The sequence below is a fragment of the Bison bison genome, unplaced genomic scaffold, assembly GCF_000754665.1.
Source record: "Bison bison bison isolate TAMUID 2011002044 unplaced genomic scaffold, Bison_UMD1.0 scf7180017864148, whole genome shotgun sequence".
Classification (NCBI taxonomy): domain Eukaryota; kingdom Metazoa; phylum Chordata; class Mammalia; order Artiodactyla; family Bovidae; genus Bison; species Bison bison.
The window spans coordinates 9249591-9274705 of NW_011494720.1; the positions used below are offsets into that span (position 1 = coordinate 9249591).

At 45.7% G+C, this 25115-nt stretch overlaps 1 protein-coding gene across 3 annotated transcripts in view; it reads right to left on the reverse strand.

The window, feature by feature from the left end:
* SLC22A2 (solute carrier family 22 (organic cation transporter), member 2) overlaps positions 1–25107 on the reverse strand; it is a 31763-nt gene extending 6656 nt beyond the window's left edge. Inside the window, exons 1-10 of one of the 3 annotated variants that reach the window (XM_010840895.1) lie at positions 24232–25107; positions 21744–21847; positions 16449–16603; positions 14024–14192; positions 11731–11845; positions 10078–10184; positions 7876–8090; positions 6946–7054; positions 5898–6010; positions 2064–2163 (exon numbers count right to left, since the gene is read on the reverse strand). In XM_010840895.1, coding sequence (XP_010839197.1) covers positions 2064–2163; positions 5898–6010; positions 6946–7054; positions 7876–8090; positions 10078–10184; positions 11731–11845; positions 14024–14192; positions 16449–16603; positions 21744–21847; positions 24232–24627 — 1583 coding nt within the window. In that variant the 5' untranslated portion in view covers positions 24628–25107. The remainder of the gene's footprint in view (positions 1–2063; positions 2164–5897; positions 6011–6945; positions 7055–7875; positions 8091–10077; positions 10185–11730; positions 11846–14023; positions 14193–16448; positions 16604–21743; positions 21848–24231) is intronic. The other 2 variants (XM_010840896.1, XM_010840897.1) reach the window with 2 other exon arrangements.
* Positions 25108–25115: the final 8 nt, after the last annotated feature.

Here is a 25115-nt window from a genome sequence, read left to right on the forward strand (position 1 = left end):
GTCATACATGGTGGCCGTGATTCAGTCGCTAAGTCGTGTCTGACTCGCAACCCTGCCAGACTCCTCTGTCGATAGGAATTCCCTGGCAAGAGTACTGGAGGAAATACTGCCATTTCCTCCTCCAGGGGATCTTCCCGACCCAGGGATCACACCTGTGTCTCCTGCATTGGCAGGTGGATTTTTTTTTTTTTTAACCACTGAGCCACCTGGGAAGCCCATGAATCACCATATCTGTAAATAAATATGGATTTCTTTTTTATATTATCTTTTCATTTTTGATGTCACTTGTTATTAATACACGTAAAATCTACCATGTTTCCTTTTTAATTTTATTTATTTAGTTTTGGCTGTGCTGGGTCTTCACTGCTGCGTGGGCTTTGCTCTAGTTTTGGTGAGCAGGGACTACTCTTCATGGTGGCATGCGGGCTTCTCATTGCGGTGACTTCTCTTGTTGGGGAGCACGGGCTCTAGGGCGTGCAGGCTTCAGTATTTGTGGCACGTGGGCTCAGAAGTTGTGGTTCCCAGGCTCTAGAGCACAGGCTCAATAGTTGTGGTGCATGGGCTTAGCGGCCTGTGGCCTGTGGGATCTTCCCGGATCAGGGATTGAACCCATGTTTCCTGCATTGGGAGGCCAATTCTTTACCACTGAGCCATCAGAGAAGTTCTACAGTGGTTTGTATCATATAGGAACATGTTCATGTAGGTGCTGATAGATGATTTGTCTTATAAACAGATGATGTAAATTTATAAATTTACAGTATTGATAAACAAGGTGTGTGAGTGCTAAGCTGCTTCAGTCGTATCTGACTCTGTGTGACCCTATGGACTGTATCCTGCCAGGCTCCTCTGTCCATGGGATTCTCCAGGCAAGCATATCGGAGTGGGTTGCTATGCCCTCCTCCAGGGGATCCTCCAGACCCGGGGATCGAACCTGCATCTCTCATGTCTCCTGCATTGGCAGGCAGGTTCTTTACCACTAGTGCTACCTAAGAAGCCTGAAAAACGCGGTATAGTACTGTAAATGTATTTTATTTTCCTTACGATTTTCTTAATAACATTTTCTTTTCTATAGATTACTGTAGGAACACACTCTATGATACATACAACATACGAAATATATCTGAACTGCCCTATGTGATTCATAAGCTTCTGATTATTAGCAGCTGGGGCTTCCCTTATAGCTCAGTTGGTAAAGAATCTGCCTGCAGTGCAGGAAACCAGGGTTTGATCCCTGGGTCGGGAAGATCCTCTGGAGAAGGAAATGGCAACCCGCTCCAGTATTCTTGCCTGGAAAATCTCATGGACAGAAGAGCCTGGTAGGCTGCAGTCCATGGGGTTGCAAAGAGTCGGGTACGACTGGGTGACTAACACTTACTTACTTACTTATTAGCGATTAAGTTTTGGGGGAATTGAAAGTAAGTGGATTTTGATTGCATAGGAGGTTGACACCCCTCACTCCTGTGCTGTTCAAGGGTCCACTGGATGTTTTCAAGCAGTTCGATCTTTGATAATCCCAGGGGATAATAGTGCAGGGTAACTTTGCAATTCTCTTACTACGAAGGAGATTGGGCATATTAATATATTTTAGAGCTGTTTTTTCCTTCTTTTCACTAAATTATGTATTCAAGTCCTTTGTCCATTTTTTCCTACTGAGTGATTTTTCTTATGAATTTGTTAGTACTCTTTATACATTGGGAAAATTAGCCCTTTATGGAGGAGTAGACATTTTCTCTAAGTTTGCTTATCTTTTTTTAGCTTATGGAAGTTTTTCAACACAGTTTTAAATTTTTATAAAGGTGAACTTTTTTTTCCTAATGGGTCCTGGATATTTTTGGTCAAATTTTAAGTCTTCCTCACTGTGAAAGGGTAAAGGGCTTCTCCTATAATATCTTCATTCTCTTTTACTGTTTCTTTGTTGGTACATTTTAATCTTTGCTTTCATTTGAATTGATCTCAGTGTACAGTGGGAGGGACAGATTCACCATCATCTTTCTTTCCAGCCGGCTACAGCGTTTTCCCCAAACATGTATGGAATCGTTCATGAAGAAACCGCAACTCCCTACCTCTGCATGTTCTCAGCTTCTTCAATGGTCTCAGGCAAAGTCTTCCCTTTGGTTTCTGGGAGCAACAGCACTAATCCTCCAGCAATCAGGCCAACCACAGCTGAGAGCCAAACAGACAAAGATCACATTCAGGGTTGATGCGTGCCGCTTCTGTAATGAGAGCTCCCCTTGTTTCTTAAAAAAATGTTTTTGATGATTTCCTATACTTACAGATTCCTTTGCCATCTCAGACTGCCCTGTTCTCCATCATAAATATTTAGCCCGTTCCAAACTCCGCTGAATTACAATTCCTTATAGGGAAATGAAATACTTCGCATTTTGAGTCAAAGTTATTCTAGGCTAGAGAACATTGCCATGATATTAAGATACTTTAGAGTTAGAAAATAACTCTGAAAAAAAACAATGCTAAGAAAAGAAAGAATATAGCCCTGCCAATATAAAGCACGTAGTAATGAAAATGAGTTAGAAACTTGGATTGTTACCAGCAAATAAAAGTAATGAATCACATATTACTTCATAACGGCATTAAATGGTATAGCCAGGCTTTTTATTTTTATTTATTGTTGCTTTTTATTTTTTATTTTACTGAAGTATAGTTGATCTACAACATTGGGTTAATTTCAGGCATACAGCAAAGTGATTCACATATATATATTCTTTTTAATATATATAGCTTTTTAAATGTATACATTTATATATAGTCTTTTTATGTATATATATAGTATCTTTATGTATATATGCATGTATTTTTTATGTATATCTATATATAGACTTTAAATGTATATAGATGTATGTATGTGTGTATAGACATAAAAAGACAATATATATCTATACATATATATACTTAAATATACATAAAAAGAATATGTATACACACACAAATACATATATATACATAAAATATGTATATACGTGCATACACACACACACGTGCTGTGCCATGCTTAGTCACTCACTTGTGTCCAACTCTTTGTGATCCCATGGACTATAGCCCACCAGGCTCTTCTGTCCACAGGATTCTCCAGGCAATAATCCTGGAGTGGGTGGCCATGCCCTCCTCCAGGGGATCCTCCCAAACCAGGGGTTGAACCCAGGTCTCCCTCATTGCAGGCAGATTCTTTACCATCTGAGCCACCAGGGAAGCCCATGAATACTGGCGTGGGTAGCCTATCCCTTCTCCAGGGGTTCTTCCTGACCCAGGAATTGAACCAGGGTACATCTTTATATATTTTCTGTCATAGAATGCAAGAAGTAGGATGTGGGTTTTTTACTATTTGGGGGTTTCAAAAAAATGTCTGCTGGACTCCATTTTCTGCAGCCTTAAAACTGAAATAGAAATACAGGCCTCCAGTGCGCAGTGGTTCAGGGCACCGGCTGTAGCTCTGGGCACCAGGGTGCTGACACCCCGAGCACTGGTCGTAGAGCCCCGAGAAGCTCTATGATCTCCCGATACTCCAGGCACCTCTGCAGAATGTGGGATGATGTCTCCACCTCAAATGCTTGTTATGGGGCTGAAACGAGTTCATATTTGTTAGGTGCTTAGAAAAGTACCTGGCCCGTGGCATGAACTTTTCCAGTGTATTCATGTGCTGGTTTTCAAGCTTCTAGGTGACCATTTCTGGATATTACTAGAGCACAATTTGAACACTATTATCATGCATTGGAGAAGGAAATAGCAACCCACTCCAGTGCTCTTGCCTGGAGAATCCCAGGGACGGGGGAGCCTGGTGGGCTGCCGTCTCTGGGGTCGCACAGAGTCAGACACGACTGAAGCGACTTAGCAGCAGCAGCAGCAGCAGCAAGAAAAAGTGTAAAACTGCTCGTTTTGCTTCCTGCTAGCTCTTAAAAGCTGGTGAGAGAAGGAAACTACCAGCAATATAAAATCAGGAATTGTCTTCTTCCCAGGTGGTTCTAGTGTTAAGGAACCTGCCTGCCAATGCAGGAGACACAAGAGACGCGGGTTCGATCCCTGGGTCAGGAAGATGCCCTGGAGAAAGGAATGGCTACCCATTCCAGTATTCTCACCTGGAGAATCCCCTGAACAGAGCAGCCTGGCAGGTTATATATAGTTCATGGGGTCACAACGAGTTGGACACGACTGAGCCACTAACACTTTGCTTACTTCAAATTTGAAATGCAATTAAAATCCTTTATCTTTTTGATGGACAGGCAGGGCCCAAAGGAGGATCTAGGTCTGGGGAGTTCCTCTGGGTCTGGACTTCACATATTTTTTTGTTGTTGTTGTTGTTAAACGGTACTAAGAGAAACAAAATAGATACTAAGGAGTATCTATTTTCTACCCAGAAATATCCCTCAGACCCACGGACCACTCACTGCCAACCTAGGGGAGTGGCCAAGGTTGGATTGTAAGGAAGAGACCAGAACGTGCTCCCAAGATGGAAAGGGGGTCCTGGGGTCAGGCCCCTTGGCCAGTGCTGGGGGAGGAAGGAGTCTGGGCCCGGGGCTCCCAGCCACTCTGCCTACCTTGGGATAGAGACCTCATGTTCTATCAACTTGGCCATCTTGTTGTTATTAAGGTGGAACATGGAAACATTCGTCAGGTCTCTTTCGAGGGTGAGTTCTCTCAATGCTTTGGAGTTTTTGCTGATAGATCTACAGCAGTGGAAACTTCTGCCCTCACAAGTCCCTCGAGCAGAAGGAATGAGCAGAGACACTTGGGTGTGACAACACGCAGGATTGGGGGAAAGCCATTTGCTGTCCCTCTGCTGTCATCTGAGACAGTCTTTACCTTCCTCCCCCAGACTGGGTCTTGTATGCCCGTGGGGAAAGCATTCCATTTCTGTCAAATTAAAACAAAGACTCGGAAGGAGTCTTAAAGAAGACAGGAGTGGGTGCATGGAGACCCCAGGGCTGACACACTGAGAGGGTGAAGTTACGTGTGTGGATCTGGAGGCGTGTCTGCCGGGTGCCCAGGAGGGCACCTGTCCCTCTGTCTGCCACTGGGGGAAGAGGCAGTGGATACTGGGTGAACGGAACCTCCCAGGATCCCAGCCCCTCTCAGTCTGCAGACTTAGGGCTCAGGACGCGGTGCTGATTAGGTTAATCCCTCCCATTCTCTCCTGCGGCTGGTCGGGAGGGGTGCACTCAGCACCCATACCTCCTTCAGGGTCAGCGGGCAGGACTGTGCCCCTGCTGCTTCGGTCTAATCGCTGAGGAACCTGAGGACAGGGCGCCAGCACCCCCACGGGTGTTCCTGTCATGTAACCCGTTTTCTTTCTTTTTTTAAAAATGTACTTATTTGGCTGCACTGGGCCTTCACTGCAGCATGCAGGATCTTACAGTTGCAGCGTGTGGGATCTAGTTCCCTGATCAGGGATCAAACCTGGGCCCCCTGTATCTGAGCGCGGCGTCTTAACCTCTGGACGGCCAGGGAAGTCTGCATTCTCTCAGTCTTGGCCTTTGTTTCCCCTGGGTGTTGAAATTGCCCTTGGCAAAATTTTAACTGCTTCTTTTGAAGTAAGGAAGTAAAAAGAGTTTGGATTTTCCCATGTCTGGGCCTAGAGGAGATAGAAGAATGAGTTCCTGGACAAAGAGGCAGACAGCAGTGAGGGGAGAGGGTCTTCTTCAAGGAAACCCCCACCTCACTCGCCCTGGACTTTGCAGCTCTACGGGCGTGCGTCCTCGTGGGTTCCCAGACTTGAGTGTTAGCGGCTGCTAATGCTGTTAGTAACACTAGAGTTGCCACACTAATAGTAGTACCAATTACCAGTCACATTTAGTAGTGACTTGCAAGGAGAGCACTAGTTTGGAGGTAGAAACATGGAGACCCCTAAAAGACAGGTTTTCCTTCGGACATCTCTGAGGATTTCTTACCGAAAACCACCAGGGGGAGCTCGTGCCAGATGTCGGTGAGCCTGTAGACCAGGAAGGGGGTGAGGATGCCCCCGATGTCACACATGGAGGAGCACACGAGGACCCCGAGGTTCCTGAAACGCGGGACACCCATGTTTCCTTCTGCTTATCACAGGACCGTAGTTATCTCCCACGCTCGTCTTAAATACCTCCCCCAATCATTAAAACGGGTGCGAGCTGAAAGTCCTCACGGTACTGTCGACGCACGGAAACGATACATAATTCCATTCATGTTCTGCTGTACTTGTTTTATATTAACTTTCTCGAAGATGTCTAACTGGGGGCGGGGCCAATTTTGGATTCTTACTTTCATCACCGTCTGCCCTCGCTCTGCTCTGCCATCCTGCATGGGCTGTTCTCCCACCTGTGGCCATTCGGGCATCCCTCTCCGTGCAATGGCTCCTGTTCTCCCCACGTGGCTCCTGAGTTTTACCCCAGCCGGGGAGTGTGAGGTGTGACCTGCCTACTGCCTTGAAATGGTCCCATCCTCTTGAAAAGGAAGGTGCCTTCCCTAGAGATACCAAGCGCAGGAAGTCAGAAAGAGAAAGACAAATACCGTATGATGTCACCTACATGTGGAATCTAAAATATAACACAGATGAACTTATCTACAAAAGAGAAACAGACTCACAGACACAGATAATAGACTCGTGGTTGCCAAGGAATGTGGAAGGCGTGAGAGGCTTGGATTGGGGGTTCGGGGTTAGCAGAGGCACACTGTTCTATACAGGATGGATCAACCACAAGGTCCTACTGCTTAGCACAGGGAACTAGACTCGATATCCTGTGATAAATCGTAATGGAGAAGAATACGTAAAAGAATGTACATATGTATAACTGAATCATTTTGCTGTACAGTAGAAATTGGCACGCTACTGTAAATCAACTGTGCATCAATAAAATAAATTTCTTAAGAAAGGTGAGTTGTCCTCTGTCGGCACCTGTGGTCGTTCTCACCAGTAAACAAATGTCCCAGCCGCCCTCCTCGCGCTGAGGGGGACGTACGCACCTGATGAACGTGGGGTACAGTTCCGCGTTGACCAGGCAGACCATCTCATAGGCCATTGTGATCCCCATCCGACCCAGGCAAGCAGCCGTAACTCTTAGCCAGTGTAGATCTGAGGGGAAAACACACGGCTGACACGTGCTGCTCAGGCTCCCGGGCCACCCAACGGGGCTCGGCGGCAGAGGGGAGGGGCAAGGAGATAGTGCATACCCCAGAACGGGGCAAGAGTGCACCGTCGGCGCTTCTGCAGACTCAGGACAGTTCTGCAAAATCCCCCGCGTCTGCTCGTGTTAGCCTCACGGTTCTAACACACTCCTCACTTTAGACCTCGGTCGTTAATGACACCAGAATGACACCCGCTTCCAAAGTTCCACCAGCTTTCGTCTACAGAGGTGACCCAGAAGAAATAGCCTGCTCTCTGTGCTGGCCCAGCCAGAGAGCCCGAGGCGTGGGTCCTCCTAGCCTCTCTTGTTGTACTACATTAGAGAACCGACTCTTTGCAACCCCATGGACTGTAGCCTATCAGGCTCCTCCGTCCGTAGGATTTTCCAGACAAGAGTACCGGAGTGGGTTGCCATGTCCTTCTCCAGGGTAGCCTTCCGACCCAGGGATCGAACCCAGGTCTCCTGCATCACAGGCAGACGCTTTACCATCTGAGCTACCAGGGAAGCCCAACTCAGAGAACCAGTGGATGTGATTATATCACATCAGGCCATCATGGGGTGCCATGGCTCTTACAGGCAGAGTTGCCATATGTGTTCACTCAGGAAAATCCAAGATATTTCATTCATTCTTTCCAAATAGACTTCCACGCTGAAAAACATGGTCTTCCTATCAAAGGGCTGTGTTTCCCACGCCCCGCCCCCAAATCCCCGCCCCTGGCCCCTTCTCAGGGCCTTGGCAGACAAGACCCCAGCTTGGCCGGGCACTTACCCTCAGGGATAAAAACCGAGACCAGACAGGCTGCCCCCGCCACCATATTTGATACGGCCCATGGATAACGGCGACCTATGCGGTCAATGGTGAGGATGATGAGGAAGGCGGCAGGGAACTCGACCAGGGCAGAGTAGAAGAAGTCCAGGTAGATGTTGCTGCCCGCAAGGCCCATGTGCATGATGAGGCCCTGGTAGAGAACAGAGCTCGTGAACCTGAGCAAAGAGGAGAGCTCAGATCAAGACAAGCACCGTGAGCAAGTCACCGAAAGCTTGACTGTAGGACACCTTTCCTTGTCATCTTATTATGGCTTTCCCTCCATCCCACTGCTTTTACACCATCTGACCCATTACGGTGACTGGCTGTAACCTCAGAGTCTGGAAAGGGAAAGAATTAGGCTAACATTCCCTGGCCAAATTGAAAGGCGAGAAGCAACGTCTTACTGGAAGGATTTATTTAGTAGAACTGTTTCAGGTTATTAGTGGTTGTTAATCTTTTCTCTTTCTGGTCTTCTAATGACTACTTAATCCAAACATTAGGAACACAGGAGACCAAGTGGAAAGCAAATTCCCAAATGGATACAGCCCCACTTTTGATGATTTATCTTCTGACATGATACAGACAACATTTTAAAAATTAATTAATTTTTAAAATTGAAGAATAGTTGGTTTCAGTGTTGTGCCAGTCTCTGCTGTACAGCAAAGTGGCTCAGTTGTATACATGTATGCTTTCTTTTTAAATATTCTTTTCCATTATGGTTGATCACAGGATACTGAATCTAGTTCCCTGTGCTATATGGTAGGTCCCTGTTGTTTATCAATTCACAGACAAGACTTAGATGATGTTTCTGGTTTTGTTGACTGGAAGCGTTCAATGTCTGCAATGGAAAATATGTGGATAATGAGGCCAAGTTTCCCCGATGCATTTTGCATGCAATATTGTGAAGGCTGCTAAACTAACTCCTGCTAAGCTCTGCTTCTGTCGGTGACTGTGGATAGTCTTTATTGTTTAGCTGTCCCATGTGGCGTGCAGGACACTCAGGATCTTAGTTCCCCGACCAGGGATCGACCCCATGCTCCCTGCAGAGGGGGCGTGGACCGCCAGGGACGTCGCCTTCTGTCAGTGACTGTGAAGCATCATTTGGCTGCTCTGTGTCATCCCAGTGATGTCACTTAGTGAAGGGAAAGCGTGCTGCGTGGTGCAGAGGCTGGTGCGGAGCCCAGGGCTCTGGAGCAGCCTGCAGGCAGTGAGGATGCCCAGACTTGCTACTGGATGTGGAGTCAGTGGTTAATCCTGTCTAGTCTTGTTTGAGAAGTTTATTTATTTACATTTTATCCAGGTGGAAAAGAAAAGGCCTTGCAGTAGAGATCTACACTCATATCAATTAACCTATGTAACAAGGACCTACTGTATAGCACCGGGGACTCTATCAATATTTACTAACAACCTGTAAGGGCTTCCCTGGTGACTCAGATGGTAAAGAATCTGATCTGTCTGCCAATGCAGGAGACCCAGGTTCAATCCCTGAGTCAGGAAGATCCCCTGGAGAAGGGAACGGCGGACCACTTCAGTATTCTTGCCTGGAGAATTCTCATGGACTCCTCTCCTTCTCATGGACTCCTGCCAGAGGAGCCTGGCAGGCTGCAGTCCACGGGATCACAAAGAGTCAGACACAACTGAGTGGCTAACACTTCCACTTCTACTACTTCTATAAGGGAAGAGAATTTTAATCATATAAATATAAAAAAATATATATATATATGTATATGAATCACTGTGCTGTATAACTGAAACTAACATATTGTAAATCAATTATACTTCAATTTTTAAAAATCTATACCAATTGTCTCAGTTTGACATTAGAATCACTTGGAAGATTTTAAAACTACTGGTTCTTGGTTCCTAGCCTTGACAATTAAATCCATGTCTTTGTGGGAGAAGAGTCTGGCCTTGGTATTTTATAAACTCCCAGGTGATTCTTAAGGTAAAGCCCAGGTTGAGAATGTAGTGGTCTATGTGTTGGGTCTGTAAGCTGATTTCAACATCTGCCTGACAAAAATATAAATGAGCCCACTTGCAATCCACCACTGATGCTGACTGGACCTAGGCTACGTTTTGAAGGCCCTCTTGGTCCCTCCCTCTATGTGGATGTTGGAGATTAAAAGAATTTGGAGAGATTTTAAAGTGGAAAATAATCCTTACCAGTTGTACATCAAGATCAAGGTGTGTTTCCTTATCTGTGGGGTTCTGACCAAGTCAAGAAATGAAGGATTCAGCTTCTCACCAACTTCCTCATCAGGTCTGAGGCTCTGGGAACAGAAACAAGAGCAACAGTTTTGTATATTTCATGACGGCATCCCAGGGTCACCGGGGAACATAATACCCTAGACTTGCTAAATGCTTTTAAAGTGCCCAGAGCTAGTTAAGCCCATCGCACACATTAACTCGTTTAATCAATATAACCACCCTGCAAGTTAGATTTTATGGTTTTCACTACGTCTCACAGAAGAGGAAACTGGGATACAGAGCAGCAAGGTAACTCATGCATATATATTATGGGATGTTGCTGGCAAAATGTGGTGGGGTAAAACTGAGGTCCTCCAGGGACCCTGAGGGCTGAGCACATTGACACACCCTCTCTGCACACCCGGACCCGACTACGGCCAATAGGAGACTGCTCGGGGACCTTGGCACTCAGACCAGCATTGGCGTCACCTGGGGCTTGTTGGAATGAAAGGTCTCTGGGGACTTCTCTGGTGGTTCAGTGGCTAAGACTTCAGTGCAGGGGGCCTGGGTTCGATCCCTGCTCAGGGAACCAGGTCCCGCGTGCCAAATCTCATATGCTGCAATGAAGATCGAAGATCCTGCATGTCTCAACTGAGACCTGGTGCAGCCAAACAAATAAATAAAATAAAATATCAAAATAATAAAGAGCGAAAAATCTCTGGCCCCAGCCCAGCCAGAGGGAAATGCACGTTCATAGGTTCCCCCGGTGAATTGAGAAGCCCACTCTAGAAGCACACAGTCGATGCTGAACCGGACAAGTTGGTGTTGGAAGAAGCCTCCAGGGAACCAGCAATGACCGGACTTAGTGTCCTCACAGGAACTCTGACCGTGGAGGGGAGACAGTGACCCACGTGTGCTTTATTCCCTGGCCAGTTTCCAAGAGGATCTGAATTCTAAGAATCAGTGCTATGCCAGCTGTTTATGCAGAAAAAAAAATAGGTACTCTAACCACCCAGAGAGGAAGTGAAGAAAAAAGGCCCCTGAGTCCCTCACTGTGAATGTCAGGTCAATCTCAGATTTGTACAGGTCACATCTTAGAGCCTTATCAGAAATTACTTGCTACTATGTCAATATAAATTCCTAGTGAGCTTGGTTTTCTCTTTACCAGGTCCTGTCAGGTGAAAAGTGTGATGCTTAAATTAAAGGTGATGAGGTCTACTCAAGGTGAAATGCTAAGTGCACGGAAAATGGACACTTTGATTTGTTCTATTCAAGAAGGCAGGGGGGGGTGTTTAAAATATTTTGGGATACTTTTTATCTAAAATTTAAAAAATTCTAAGGAATTATTTGTGTTTGAAGATTCTTCCCTCTGTACTGGGGCTGAGGGCCAACACAGTCAAGAGATGAACAAGACAGAAGCTCCTCGTTTGACTTTCAAATGACTTTTGGTTTCCTTTGATGTTTTCCATCTGTGTAAAATATTCTGCTGGGAACCACAAATCTTAGTACAACAGAAGTACCCTGCTGTGCCTGGGAGGTGGGCCGCTTCTGCGGCTCCCCACGGAGACAGTGCGTGCTTTTTCCTCCTTTTCGCAGTTCCCTGCTTTGCCACTTCAGCCACTGGCTTACCTGGAGAGATCCAGGCAAGGGTTTTCCGTTTTTCTTTGCAATATGCTTAATGATCTTCATGGCTTTAGCATTTTTGTTCTGGGAGATCAGCCATCGAGGAGACTCAGGCACACACCTGGGGCACAGAAACTGTCATCAGTGCTGTTAAGTAGAGGGAATCCTACTTGGCCCTCCACCTGCTCAGTGGCCACAAGCCAATTTCTGGGAGGGGCCTTACATAGACAGGTTTGGTTGTATCTACAGAGGAAGTAAAACTGTGTGGAGACTGCGCAGTAAAGGAAACCATCAACAAAATACACAGCCTACTGAACGGGAGAGAATACTTGCTAGCTGTATATCGAATAAAGGGTTGATATCCAAAACATATAAAGAGCTCATTCGACCTGATAGCAAAAATCCAAACAATTTGATTTAAAAATGAGCAGAGTGGGACTTCCCTGGTGGCCCCAGTGGTTAAGAATCCTCCTGCCAATGCAGGGGACAAGGGTTCGATCCCTGGTCTGGGAAGATTCCACATGCCTTGGAGCAACTAAGCCCGTGTACCACAACGACTGAGGCCGCACGCTAGAGCCAGTGCTCTATAACAAGAGAAGCCACCACTGCCATGAGAAGCCCGAGTACGACCGCCAGAGAGTAGGTGCCACTCATCCCAACTAGAGAAAGCCCACTCCTGGCCTCAAAGATGCAGCACAGCCAAATCTTTTTTTAGTTTTAAAAATAAACAAAAATGAACGGAGCATTGGAATGGACATTTTTCCAAAGAAGATATACAGATGGCCACTAAGGACATGAAAAGATGCTCAACATCGCTAATCACCAGGGAAAAGCAAATCAAAACCACAGTTGAGATGTCACCTCAACCTGTCAGAGTGGCCGTTATCAAAAAGACAAGAAATAGCAAGTACTGGTGAGGATATGGAGAAAAGGGAATCCTGGCGAACTATTGGTGGGGATATACTTTGTGCAGCCACCATGGAGAACGGTATAGAGATTCCTTAAAAAAATATTAGAAATAGAACTACTGTATTATCCAGAAACCCCACTTCTGAATATTTATCTGAAGAAAACAAAACAGCCCAAACACCTGTTTTCTACTCTTCATCTTGAGTGATCTTTTGAAAAAGCAGTTCTATTGTGGGGCTTGTGGAATTGTAAGAAAACTAAATGGGACTCAATTGAGTAAAAGTGGCAAGAAGTGCTTCAGAGATGGTCAGAACTTGGATGATAGCTGGCCCTTTCCTGTCATGCTAAAGCATTAGGTCTTTATTCTGAAGAGAATAAGACTGTTGAAAAATATTTAAGCTGAAGAGGAATGAGCTAGACCTGGATTTTTTCAATGCTATGTGAAGCATGGACTAGAGGATGGGGAAGCTGATGCCAAAGAGACCAGTTATGAATCTGTCCAGAAAGCCAGGCAATAAGTCATGAGTTCCTAATGAGAAAAAATGAGTTTCTTTTAATGAGTTCCTAACAGGAAAAAAAAAGGGGGTGGATTCAGAGATAGAAAGTGGGTAGAAAGGATAGAGGGAAGGAGCTAAGAATCACCCTCAAAATGTTACTGGCTTTTGGAGGAGAAACAGGCTTCCTAGAAAGGGTTTAGATGTTAAATCTTGGACAAGGCACCTATGGGAAGAACAGGTAGCTATGTCCAGGAACTAAATAAGTGGGTTTTTGCAAAGGAGATTTGGTTGATAATCCAGCACCCTTCTTACTTTATCTCAGGTAACCTCACATTAGGAGTTTTTGAGAGCTTCTGCTATTTGCATGTTTCCCTTGGGCAGGAACGACTGACATTTCACTTGCTCTGGTAACTCTGATTGATTGGTATGGTCTGACTGGGGTGCCACATTGGCCTAATCTGGGATAAAAACTGCTGTGATTGATTGGGGATGTCTGCTCCGGACCCGGCAGGCCAAGTGGTGACAACAGCGTCACCCTTCACCTTCTCCATCTTGGAGTCTCTTCTGAGGAGAGGCAGAGTAAGAACAGTAATATTGTCAGTCTCTTCCAAGGGTGTTAAGGCCACTGGAAGCTAATTTTAAAAACCACATAAATACTGTGAAAATGTGAGATCCAAGTCATAAAGCTCTTTGTTCAAAGTGAAAGAACATTTGAATTCCAGAGGGCGAGACAGGTGGGAACTTGTCATTTTCAGCCCTGAAGCTGGGTTTCCCGTGAAACAGAAGAGTGACGGACATCTTAGGCTGGATGGATGGTGTGCACTGGGGCAGACAGCCTTTTTAGCTAAAGGTAGTATTTCAGTTTCTTTCCTTTTTGTTCCACGTGGACTCACCAGTAATACAGCAAGAAGCAGAAGTTGGGCAGAGTCACGGTGAACTGAAGCCATCTCCAGTGCGGAAGCACATAGGCCACCCCAGCAAGCACGAGGAGTCCAATCGTGAAGGCCACTTGGTAGAAAATCCCCACTGTCCTCCGGTATCTCAGCCCGACAAATTCTGTAACTGTGGAGAGAACCCAAAGGGTCAGCACCGGTCAGTACGACAGTAAGCTGGCGATCCAACGATAGGACAACTAGAATGCCAACCTCGAAAACGTGGTCCAAGCTCCAGAATTTTCTATACAGCTCTTAGGAAACATTTAAATGTCCTTTGGGACCTATTCTGTTATGATTATTGCTATTGTGTTAATATAAAATCTCATAATCCCACATTACATGGAGTAAGCATTGAATTTAGAGCATAGATGATTTTCATGTAAATGAATAGCTCAGTATAATAGCTCATGTCCTCTTACATGAGTTAAACATTTTCTTGGCCATCCTGTTAATGTGTGCAAATGGCTTGAAAACCTAGGGGGTGGGTTTCCAAGTTGACCGAAGTCAGCTAGTACTGACTGGCAAGACCTAATTTTTAGGAATTTTGCAAGCTGATTTTTAACCCATTGGTATCTTAAAATCAGTCATGGTGTGAGTATTCACAACTTAGAAATTGGAAAACCCTATGAATCAGATTTTTTATTCTCTAAGAGCTGGTTTAAAGGCATAACACTGCACATGGTATAATTATTGCCTTATCCTACGCCATATACCATGACAGATGTATGAAGTCTATGGTACATGGATTTAGGAAATAGTCATTTTTATATCACAGACATTCTAAAATTGACATGCCAGATATTCCATGAACCACAGAGTTTTGCTAAATGTTTGGTTATCATGTTAAAGATTTCAGCTATTTATAAACCAAATAGAAATGTTCTCTGAAATTATTTCTATGAAGTACTGTGAACTATCCAAAAGTACTTACAAAGAGAGATGAAATTGTGTACATAATAAATGGAAACATCTGTCCTTCAAAGTGGTTGGGGTCATGGATGAGGTCTTGGGGTAGCAAGTAGAAAAGAAAAGTAGAAAAAGGGCACATGGCAAGAGCACCATAAGGACACTGGAGGGACTGGAGGAGAAATTACTGAGAAGAGGCCAAAATCTACATTCAAATGCTACGTATTTCGATGTCATGTCTTCAGAAACCAAGTTTCTCATCAAATAACCGCATGCATTCATCTCTTTATTGTCCTCACATAGATCAGGGGACTACCGTGACAGGGACATAAAAGTATTAAAGGCGCCATTTCCTCCTCATCTCATAGAATCCCCCAGATTTATTGGCCCCTCTCCTGGGCCAATTTTTAAGCACAGATATTCTAGTTCTCTTGTGTGAAATGAGAGATTTATTATTATTATTTAAATTTCAGAGTCTGTTTCCCTTTGTGTGGATGCTACTTGAATGTGCCCAAAAGAAAAGCAATGATGAAGTGAATTCCCAAGATCTAAGTGTGGTGGTAAGTCTTCTTAATATCACTTTAAAGATGCCCTGCTGTTATAATGCAAATATTCTCCTATAATCCATGGAGCTTAAGCATAGCTCTGGCTCCTAATGGGTAGGATGTAAATGATATTCCTGGTCCCACAAGTGGCTTGCTGAGGGCCCGAGATTGACCACAGTACTTGCATCCTCAGTTTCCTTGCATATAATTTGAGGATAACTGTGGTTTGCTAGAGTGGATGTACTCAAACTAATAAAGTCTCTTATAAATCTAGCATGTTTCCCATTGAATATTCTCTCTGTAGAGCCTGGTACTAAAGTTCATGGGGTTCACACCAGTCAATCCTAAAGGAAATCAACTCTGAATATCCATCAGAAGGACCAAAGCAGAAGTTCTACTTCTTTGGCCACCTGATTTGAAGAGCCAACTTGATGGAAAAGACCCTGATGCTGGGGAAGATTGAGGACAAGAGGAGAAGGGGACGACGGAGGATGAGATGGTTGGATGGCATCACCAACTCAATGGACATGAGTTTGAGCAAGCTCTGGGAGATAGTGAAGGACAGGGAAGCCTGGTGTACTGGAACCCATGGGGTCGCAAAGAGTCAGACGTGACTTAGTGACAGAACAACAATCAGAAGAGCCTGGTAGGCTCGATTTTCTCTCTATGGAACACCCTAGGGTACAGAAAACAAAAATTCCTAAAGCATTATACAAGAATTTGGATGGCATTCCTGTTGCATTGTTTTCTTTCTAGGAGGAATGTAGAATGAGTCTAGTGAAAAGATTTTAGAAATTCTTTTGATACAGAAAGAAAAATCTTTCAACGTTGTCTGGAAGCTGAGTCCAGTTTTCTGTGTAGCTTCCCCCACCAGACTGACTATTTTGCCAGCCAACCTTTGTTCCCACAGCTAAAATCACAAGTGTTCTTACTCAGGATGTAGCCTATTAACCAGCCTGCTTTGCTGACCAGTCCTTGGATCAAGCGAAAAATTAGCATCCATGTGTAGTTTGGGGAGATGGCCATGAGCACTCCAGATGAAGCGTTTATGAGGATTGTAATCAAGAGGCAGAGCTTACGGCCAAACCTGTGAAGAGAAAACGAAGAGAGGGAATGGCATCAGATTAGATTCACGAAGGTTGTAGAAAATTCACACAAGCTATGGAACTCTAACTAAAGTGGGGGTCAACTCTGAAGGATGGAAATTCAAGAGGTACAGACTGACTCCCTCCAAGAGAATCCCTGACTTCGGGTCTGTTCTGTTGGCACGATATGTAAACAGCGAGACCCTTTCTGGGCTGCAGAAACTCTCAGCCCCACACTGCGGAGGGTACTCAGGGAGGGGAGATTCTTCGAGCCCCCCGGTCCTGAATGCCCCAAGGGCCTATCTAAGCCTTCCATCATCACATGAGCTGGGCCTCTCCATGAACAGACTCAACTGCCCACCCAGGAGCTTTTGCTTTAGAAAAAACAAAACTCAGTGTTCGGTGAATTTCCGTATCCATTTTCAACACTGCCTTTGGACTTCGTGGTATTTGTGTGTCTCCATGGAAACGGTTGTTTATGCCCTCACCTCATGTGTTCCCGTCCCTTAGGCCTTTGTCGTGGAGTCCCCTAGCTGGAGAGCTCCTGTACATTTTATTATGGGGACTTGGGTTTCATTGCTTTAAGGACCTGGGAGTGTCTCAGTACAGAGTAGAGGAAAACATGGAACCCGGGCTTAACCTTGTCTTTTACGGAAACAGAACAGGACCGTATGCTTCCTGCCCCCACCCCACACCACCATGCCCTCTCCCTGCCTCCTGTCTGCATAAAACTTTAGTCAAAGAATGAGTTCAATCAGAGAAGTGAGAAATGCAGAAACAAAGGACAGCAGCCAAAGGAGACTAAATAATAATGTCATCATTAAGCACAGTCAAGACCTTTAGCTCTTTTCTCAAGGGCTATAGATAATATTCTGAGCCTTATCCTGTGAGCTGTCTTATGGGTATTATTAATGCTTTAAATCTGAAACTTAAAGATCAAGCAGTCCCATTGGGAATTGATGTAAATTGCCAAACTTCTTAAAACTCTGTGTTGACTACATCATTTTTGAATTCTCAGTCAACTGTTCCCCACTGTAAACGTATACCCTCTTAGCCTTTTATCCACAGCCTTCCAAAGTCACAACTCAACACAACGTTTTAGCCTTTCTTTCCACGTTCTTCTACCCAACCCCCTTAACTTATCCTCAAAGAATTTATAAGCACGTGTTCAAAGGAGATTTCTTCAACTTCCAAAGTTGACTTGGGTGACCACAAAGCACCCCAGTCGTGCTCCCCTAGGTGACAAAATCCCATGGCTGATGAGAGGGGGCATTCACCATTTGACACTCAGAGTGTGGGAACTTTCAGAAACTCGAATCTACTAATGCAGTTCACTAGGGGACAATTTCACAGATGGACACAAGGCGATTAAAACAGTAAGGCAGGGCTGGAAGAAATTCTGGAGGTTCGGGAGACTGGTTTGAGACATCCCCACCTTCCTGCCCTCCTACAATGGAACCACTTAAGTGGTTAAATGAAAGAAAGAGAGAAAATTAAAGGGAGTGGGTGGACTCCTGTACCGCTGGCTTCGTAAATCCTTTAGCTACTTGCCACTCCGACTGTGGCCTGGGGATATGAGTATCGCCAGCGGGTGGTTTGAAAGGCAGATCCTCAGGCCCACTCCAGACCCACTGGATCAGAATCGTAATTCTAACAAACCCTCCAGGTGGTTGACATGCACGTTAGCATTTGGGAAGCGTGCTTTCATTTCACTGAGCCTCAGTCTCCTCCTGTGCAAACTGTGGACAATAACTTCCCTCTTCAAGGCTGTTAGGATCCTAGTGAGATATAGCACACCATGACGTACAATGACTGGCGCATAGGAGGTAGGGGCAGCTTGGTTTGGAAGATTCTGCAGAGCTGGGTGAGCTTGACTGCAACCCACTGGGACTCTGATTCTGTTTGGATCTGGTTCCATTTTGAAATTTGAACGGCGTAGAGGTGACTCTCGAGAACTGACTGATAGACTTTCAGAAAATTTGTGAGCTGAGTGTTAAATGCACCAATATGAAAAATGAAAGTATACACTTACTCTAAAGTAAATTGCGTTAAAAGCTAGTGTAGTAAATATACAAACCATCTCTTTCTCCATCTCTAATTATTTTACTATGTTTGAGTATTTATCTATGCTCATGAGGTCTTTTACATCTTGTTGTTATATTTGTATGGTGGAAATGCCATAGGATGGTGCATATTTCTCCAACTCTGTGTTCCATCACCTCACTTTGGTAGCTTGAAATGGACCACCATGGGAGCATGGATAGCATGGAGATCTGCAAACTCTACAAGTCAGGCCTTTCTCCTTTAGAGAGTCAGTTGTTAAACATTCATAAGCCTGATGGGACTTCTCTGATAATCTAGTGGTTAAGACTCTGCCTTCCATCCAAAGCAAGAGGCATGGGTTTGATCCCTGGTCAGGGGACTAAGATCCCATGGTCAAAAATAAAAAAATAAAATAAAACATTTACAAGCCTGACATTAAATGACTGATCACTGGAGTAAAAACCCTGGAGTCGCTGATCGATCACTTTTTTACGTCAGGTGATTCTCACAATCGTTCTTTAGGCGGTTTGGATGATGAAACAAATGGGACACGTTACGAAAGACTCATTTCCAAAGTCTCTAGCATATTTCCTCCCTCCCTCCCACCGGAGGGTTGCAAAGCTGACCCTCAGAAGTCTGGCTTGGTGTTCCTGGCTTTCTTCTAAAAGACACTGCAGCTCTTAAAAGACTCCTCACCCCTTCAGCTGTCAGGTCATATTTTTAAAATTCCTTATCGCAATCTATTTTGTTTAATCTGTAGCATCAAATGGGTTCCCATGAGATTCTTGTCCCATTGTATAAAACCTGAGAGTTGTGCAGAAACAGGTGTTGAGTGTGCAAAAATAAAGCATCCTCATTGGACCCCTCTGGCGGTCACCTCATTCCATACCCTTATCTGCACACAGCAGAGGAGAAAGGGGTAATAACCAACCAGACTTCAGACAGTTTAAGAAAAAGAAATAAAGGGATGTGCACAGCTTGTGGGGGGAAGAATGATGACTCATTAGCTTTACACAGGAGATTTCAACAAAAGGAGCAAAATGATGAGGTCATTTGAGAAGGTGGATAATCACCCGGGGATTGTAAATCAGGAATGCACCGTCAGGAGAGAATTATAACCCGGTTCCTACTCTCTGAGTGGGACGCGAATAATTAACTCATTTATTTAACCAACTGTGAAGCTCAGTCACCTGTTTGTTCACTTCTGTGCTGGCGAGTTGAGTGTTAGAGTCTGCTCTCTCCAGTGCAGGCGGGAGTGGAGAGGGAGCCAGGGGCCAGGGACCCGAAGAGCCACACGCTGGAGCAGGGTGGACTCTGGACCGCCCTCGTTAGGGTGCTTCTTCCTTCTTAAAGGGTCATCTCCAAACCACCGCTCTCAGTTCAGTGGCAATACTAGTGAAAGCAAATGCCTTCCCCTTGCACCTCACCAGCCTCTTTGCAGCACAGAGTCCCAAGAAGAGCCTCTGGAAGAAGGTGCACAGGCAGTTCCAGAAGAGGCACGAGGCCCGGGGCTGCCTCAGACCAGCGCCCTCTCTGTCACTCCCCTCCTGCCTGTGGCCACAGGGAGTCCTGGCCGTGAACATTCAGATGCCCCTGAGGTGTGACTGACTCAGCCAGCCTGATTCATCTTTAACACATTTGCCGGTTTTAATCCAGACAGACAACGCAGTATCATCAGACAAAATGTCCCACCTACGTTTCATATTAAACTGACAGGTGTGGGTTTATCTGTACCAAAGATAGAGTTGGAGAAGGCAGCAGGCATATTTACCATTTATTTCAGAATTAAACGTGTAGTTTATAATAAGTTATGAGACTATATAGGCATTGCTCAGTTATGCAGTGCTATCTCACTAGCGGACTAACAATTTAAGAGGATGATACTGTTTAAAATGTTGCTCACACTGCCTGGCGTACAAAACACACCCAGACATTATAGCTCTGATGGCCAAATTAGCTAAGGTGCTCACCAAGTATAGAGCCGATTTTTTGTTCCTTTCCCTTTGTTAGTCACTCAGTAATGTCCAACTCTTTGTGACCCCATAGGCTGTAGCCCGCCAGGCTCCTCTGTCCATGGGATTCTCCAGGCAAGAATACTGGAGTGGGTTGGCATGCCCTTCTCCAGGGGCTCTTCCTGACCCAGGGATAGAACCTTGGTCTCCTACATTGCAGGTAGATTCTCTACTGCCTGAGCCACCAGGGAAGCCCTCCTTTTCCTTTCTCTTTAGGGGACTCCTAACAATGTCTAATTGATCATTGATCAATTAGATCAATGAGTAAAGATGCACATTATGAGCAACTTTCAGCACAGTGAATGTGGGATTACAAAACGATGGATAAATAAGCGACCCAGGAAGAGCTGGATTGGTACAAGCCACTGAAACCAAGCTCCTGAAGATTCAGACCCAAGTGAGAGGACCACCGGCCATGCGTCCCACCTGGAGAAGTCTCCCTTCATTTATCTCTTGGGACGTGACATCATGGAATCGAATATTTACCTCTGTCAGTGTGGAGACCCTGCTTCCCTTTCAGTGTTATATTGTACTTCCACACGTATATTGGGTTAACCAAAAGGTTCATTCAAAGTTTTCTGTAAGATCAGAAGGGAAAACACAAAGGAAGTTTCTGGCCAACTCAACAATTACATCTGGCTCTGGGGCCCCGATTCAGGAATCCTGCACCCCCTTGGGCTCAGGTGAGAACAATAGTGAGATTCTACCTGGCTCTGGGACTTGAGAGGGAAGAGGGAAGAGGCCCCGAAGGTGCATGACCAGGGGGATGGCAGGAAGCCAAAGGAAGAGTCGGGATTACGAAAGGGGTCCAGTCATCTTTCATCTGTCATCTCTCCCATCTCACCCTCAGCTTCTGGACAGCCCACAAGGAAACACTGCTACCCGATGATGAAACATCCTTCAATGAGCCCCCAGAATGAGAAAATACAGACAGTGGTCATGCTATCGGAGTAGCAGGAGAACTCTAAGACTGTCGTGACCATCCAGGGAAGCGTGGCCGGTGTGCTGTGGGGCAGGAGGGCATTCAAGCGGGGGCGGGTGCTCTCCTCCGAGGGTTTCAATTCCGCCACTTCTGTGGCACACCTACCTGTCTGCTATGTAGCCGATACTCATAGAACCGATAAAAAATCCTACGTTCACCGCCGACTGAAACAGGTCCAGCATCCAGGAGTCGGCACACACTAGGTTAAACTGCGAGGGGCCGCAGGGGTCCCGAGTGGGGAGAGAAAGAAAACAAGTCCTGTTAGATGCGACTCAGCCCAAGGGACACAGGAGGCACTCCTTGTATTGCACTGAGTATCTGGATGACAATAACCCAACTCTTTCCTTGCTTGCGTTAATTTTCTTTACACAACCTGAAGATTTGACCCGCAGCCTGTTTAGCTTTCTATCTGGTGGTATGTCATCAGGCTAAACTTGATTTTGGCTAAATCAGCTGAAATTAGGTAATTACTTGTGCACGAACCATTCCTCTTTCTAATTTTAATGCACAGAGGCAATAGGTGTGTGGACACATTACAAGTGCTGCCTCAAGGAAGTTGGGCAGTTTGGTGTCTCTTTAAAGTAGGGGAATTAGCATCTTGCTCAGGGCTGTGGCCTTTGCTCTCATTTGGAACAAGAGGCAGTGTTGTAGGAGTCACCAGTGCCGGCCCGGAGTTTGGGAGATGCGGTTTCTAGGGCTTAAAACTAACTTTCTCTCTCTGTGTGTGCGTTGTGTGCTCAGTGGCTCAGTCATGTCCAGCTCTTTGCAATCTTGTGGCCTGTAGCCCGCCAGGCTCTTCTGTCCATGGAATTTCCCAGGCAAGAATACTGGAGTGGGTTGCCATTCTCTCCTCCGAGGGATCTTCCTTACCTAGGGATTGAACCCATATCCCCTGTGTCTCTTTCATTGGGAGGCAGAGTCTTTACCCCTGAGCCACCTGGGAAGGCCTTCTCACTGTCTGGGGTAAAATTTTTCTCTGCCCTGGACCTCAGTTTCCTCATCTCTGTATGAATGAGTGAGATGAGCCAAGTTGTAAGGCCTCTTAAAAATTGTACGGTGTTATGGAATTTAGAAAGATGGTAACAATAACCCTGTATACGAGACAGCAAAAGAGACACTGATGTATAGAACAGGCTTATGGACTCTGTGGGAGAGGGAGAGGGTGGGAAGATTTGGGAGAATGGCATTGAAACATGTGAAATGTCATGTATGAAACGAGATGCCAGTCCAGGTTCAATGCACGATGCTGGATGCTTGGGGCTGGTGCACTGGGACGACCCAGAGGGATGGTATGGGGAGGGAGGAGGGAAGAGGGTTCAGGATGGGGAATTGATATAAATAAATTTAAAAAATAAATAAATAAATAAAAAGAAGAAGAAAAAAAAAATTGTACGGTGTTAAATCTTCAATCCTTCACGTTTCATGTAACTGTCAGACCACTTTAGATCCTTAGAAAAGGCTCTTCTACCTAAATGTCTGTTCAGACAGAGTATCTTCACATAGTCCAAGTGGTCCTTTTAAGTTAAGCCAAGCACCTGGCTTTCTTTGTAGAATAATCTTGTCCCCTTATTTTCCTTTGCCTCCAATAAAATCATGTCTCATTATTGTATATAAAATAGACAACTAACAGGAACCTACTACAGAGCACAGGGAACTCTACTCAATATTATGCAATAGTCTATGTGGGAAAAAAATCTAAAGAGTGAATGTATATATATGTATAAGTGATTTACTTTGCTGCACACTTGAAACTAACACAATATTGTAAATTGGCTCTACTCCAATAATTTTTTTTTAAACATCAAGCCTCCATTTTTTTCCTTTTTATGGAAAAGAGGCCTCACAATCAGATGTATGTCAACTGTGTGTGTGTGTGTTAGTGCTCAGTTGTGTCCGACTTTTTGCGACTCCATGGACTGTAGCCTGCCAGTCTCCTCTGTCCATGGAATTCTCTAAGTGAGAATACTGGACTGGGTTGCCATTTCCTTCTCCAGGGGATCTTCCCAACCCAGGGCTCAAACCCAGGTCTCCTGCACTGCAGGCAGATTCTTTACCCTCTGAGCCACCAGGGAAGGGCAAGTGTAGGAATGTCAAGTGTGGTTTGTAATAAACTATAGTACCATAGCAAAAGATCCAACCCCAAATGGTTTGACATGTATACTTTGAGCAAACTAAAGAGAAGAAAGTTAACCATTGAGAGAAAAGTACATTGTATCACAGTAAGGCCCCAATCAGGTGAGTTCTACGAGCTGTTGCGTGTCTGTCCATTCATATGACGGCAGATGGAGGGTACAGCTTCCAGAAATTCAGCCTGAGGCTTTGAAATTTCCCCTTTCCTGGCATTATTTCCAGGAATTCTGATATGTTTTTGTTTATTTCTTATACTGATACTTGCATACACTAGAATAATTATGGCCATAATTTGAAGTTTCAACTAACTCACTCTCTAGACAAGTAAGAGGCGGCATGTTTCGGTTGGAAACAAGAATTTTATGAGATCCTTTGACTCCACGTCTGGGCTTCCCCGGGTTCGTCCTTAAGGAAAGCTGCGCTGTTTGTTTTCTCCATCTCTTTAAGTCCCACGGTCACCTACCTCGGTCACGATGGAGGAGCCGGGCGTGTCGTACACCCAGCCCTGCTCGCAGGGGCCCAGGGGCAGGGGGCTGCCATTGGTAGCCAGGCTGGCCAGCGGGTCCAGGCAGCCAAGGGTGCTCTGGTTCCAGTCCACCTCGTAGCGGAGGCACTGGCTCTCGGGTCCCGGGCCTGGCACCGTGTAGTTGAGCTCCTCCGCCAGGCTCCAGCCACATCGCCGGCTCAGCTCCGCCACCCCCGGGCTCCGGCAGCGGTGGTCCGGGGTGAAGCCCAGGAAGACGATGCCCACGTAGATGGGGGTGAAGGCGGCCGAGATCAGGCAGAGGAGGAAGAACGTTTGTTTCTGGAAAAAGTTGAATTCCCCGATGTGCTCTAGGATGTCGTCCACCGTCGGCATGATTCCGGGCAGAGAGATCCCGAGGTTCTTTCCTGCGCTGCTCGGTCGTCGCTGAGCGAGGCTGCAGCCAGCTCAGCAAAACCCCGACCAAAAGTCAAAGGGTGAGTGTACTTTAGAAAGGGGACCAGCCTCTGGTCCAGACCTCTGCTGGTGGGACCAGCTCCCAGCCAGGCGCTTCCCCGGCCCCTGAACCCTGCTGCTCCCCGGAAGAATCCCCGGGTGAGTCGCTGTATTTACTGTCGCATCCCCCCCGTGTGTGCGGGTAGCTCCCTCACCCGGCCCCACAATCGATCCTTCCTATGTCCCCCACGGGGAGAAATCCGAGAGCTTTCACGTATCACAGCCCTGTTAATCTTTCTCTTAGTAAACTGAGCGTCCAGGAAATTAATAGATTCGTATCTCACCCACACAGCCGACCTTTTCGCTAAGGTGTTGTAGGGAAACGAACTGGATTTTGGCCGTGCTCCCCGGGTGTGGCGTGAGTCACA